This window comes from Limulus polyphemus, unplaced genomic scaffold, assembly GCF_000517525.1.
Source record: "Limulus polyphemus unplaced genomic scaffold, Limulus_polyphemus-2.1.2 Scaffold7443, whole genome shotgun sequence".
In the NCBI taxonomy this organism is placed as follows: domain Eukaryota; kingdom Metazoa; phylum Arthropoda; class Merostomata; order Xiphosura; family Limulidae; genus Limulus; species Limulus polyphemus.
The window spans coordinates 5,520-8,182 of record NW_013673053.1 but is presented as its reverse complement, the minus strand read 5'-3'; the positions used below and the strand labels follow the sequence as shown (position 1 = coordinate 8,182).

The 2,663-nt window shown below is 30.0% G+C and overlaps 1 protein-coding gene across 1 annotated transcript in view; it reads left to right on the top strand.

Moving 5' to 3' along the window:
• LOC106474615 (elongation factor-like GTPase 1) overlaps window positions 1-2,663 on the top strand; it is a gene marked incomplete at its 5' end in the record, with an annotated part of 37,520 nt that overhangs the window by 31,906 nt on the left and 2,951 nt on the right. Inside the window, one exon of the mRNA XM_022402925.1 lies at window positions 14-18. Within this exon, the coding sequence (XP_022258633.1) occupies window positions 14-18 (5 nt within the window). The remainder of the gene's footprint in view (window positions 1-13; window positions 19-2,663) is intronic.

The window sequence follows — 2,663 nt, the reverse complement described above, 5'->3', positions numbered from 1 at the left end:
TGGTACTAACAAGGAAAGGTGGGGAGATAATGAAACATTTTTTATTACCTAGTTAGGGTAGAAATGGTACTAACAAGGAAAGGTGGGGAGATAATGAAACATTTTTTATTACCTAGTTAGGGTAGAAATGGTAATAGCTAGGAAAGGTGGGGAGATAATGAAACATTTTTTATTACTTTGTTAGTGTAAATATGGTACTAACAAGGAAAGGTGGAGAGATAATGAAACATTTTTTAGTTAATTTGTTAGTGTAGATATGGTACTAGCTAGGAAAGGTGGGGAGATAATGAAACATTTTTTATTACTTTGTTAGTGTAAATATGGTACTAACAAGGAAAGGTGGGGAGATAATGAAACATTTAACTTTGTTAGTGTAGATATGGTAATAACAAGGAAAGGTGGGGAGATAATGAAACATTTTTTATTACTTTGTTAGTGTAGATATGGTAATAACAAGGAAAGGTGGGGAGATAATGAAACATTTATTAATTTGTAAGTGTAGATATGGTACTAACAAGGAAAGGTGGGGAGATAATGAAAATTTTTTATTAATTTGTTAGTGTAGATATGGTACTAACAAGGAAAGGTGGGGAGATGAAACATTTTTTATTACTTTGTTAGTGTAGATATGGTATAACAAGGAAAGGTGGGGAGATAATGAAACATTTTTTATTACTTTGTTAGTGTAGATATGGTACTAACAAGGAAAGGTGGGGAGATAATGAAACATTTTTTATTACTTAGTGTAGATATGATACTAACTAGTGTTGTCAGAAAATTGGAAGATTAATAGTACCAGGTTTGTTTTTGATGAGACAATGAAAAACGGAGGAAAATGCTTGGTTTCACTGTTAAAAGAAAAATCACAAAAATATGACCAACGTATGTATAATATTAAATGGGCTTGAAAGTTATAGAACTGTTTATTTCTCATAAATGAAACATTTTTTATTACTTTGTTAGTGTATATATGGTACTTAATTGAGCTTGTTGTGTCAAAAACAACATACGTAGTGCAGAATTAAAGTTGTCATGAGCAGTTAATATATAAGTAAAGTACTAATTAGTACAATTCATACTACTTTTTGTTTCTGTCTAATATATCTTGAGAGTTAAGCTAAGTTCCTGATGACTGGAATTTAACATAAGTTCTCAGTTGATATTAACCTTTTATTTTATTCTGAGACCACATTTTTCATTTGATAGTTTCAGTAGGTTAAAGCATGTTACAGTTCACAAGATTTTATTCACGTTTGTGTGCTCATTCTTTCATTTTGTGGTAAAACCAACAAGTGAATTTATTTTTCACTTTTCAATAGTTAACATGGCATTGTTAGTTAATTTTAGTATTCAAACATGTCTTTGTTGTAGAGTGACCAAACATCCTGGTTTTGCCAGGACAGTCGCATTTTTTGGTAGTTCTTGGGATGTACAAAACATCCTGGTTTTATGATAAAGACGTCAAATTGTCAGTCACGTCGATTTATGACTGTAATAGGCCTACTTGCTCATTGTTGTAACACATACTCTCCTGCTGCCAAACTCTTTTGAAAGTTCAGTCTGTGTGTGGTGAGAAATGCAGGTCTGTGTAGTTTTTTTTCACTTATTAGTAAGTACTGTAGTAGACCTATAATAGTTGGGGAATGAGTGGTGGGTGGTTTAACATCAGGGACTGTTCTCTAAGATATTTTTTATAACTGAAAATATTTAACCAATCATAGTGTCAAAATGCTGAAAAGAAGGTGTGTACTTTCAGATACTTTGAAAACAGACTTCCATTTTTAAAAGAGAAATAAGTTAGATGATGAAGTTGAGTGTACTATTTTCAAAGCTTTGTTTTCAACGGCATGCGGTGGCAGATTGGACTTTATAGATCAGCTATTTCAAAAACAGTGACAATGTTAATATATTATGCAAGAGTTTAATAAATTTAAAGTAAATTAGATCTTTATAGATCAACTATTTCAAAAACAGTGCCAATGTTAATATATTATGCAAGAGTTTAATAAATTTAAAGTAAATTAGATCTTTATAGATCAACTATTTCAAAAACAGTGCCAATGTTAATATATTATGCAAGAGTTCAATAAATTTAAAGTAAATTACATAAAAGTTAAATTATTTCAAATTTGTTATAACCATTTTGAAATCAGTGGCAATGGTTGGGCTGTCCCAGTTTTTTGTTTTGTAAATCTGTAAAGTGTAGTATTGAAAAATGACATTGTAAATAAATTATAGTATTCAAAGAGAGCTAGCAAACTAATAATGTTGTCAGAAAATTGGAAGATTAATAGTAACAGGTTTGTTTTTGATGAGAAAATGAAAAACGGAGGAAAATGCTTGGTTTCACTGTTAAAAGAAAAATCACAAAAATATGACCAACGTACGTGTAATATTAAATGGGCTTGAAATGGGCTTGCTAAGAAACAAACTAGCTAAGGAAGAAATTAGTCTTTATTTCACCACTACTTAATGTGTTTGATCACACAAGATATCATTAATCTATAAATTTTCATTGGCAAAACTTGGGAGTTTTAGAAGAACTAATACTGATATTTTTTGATTCCTATTCCAAAGTATGTGTAGACAAAAGATTTCTTTAATATTAAGTAAATATTCAAAATCACTATAAACATTAATGAATTTTCTTGGTCTTATTATCT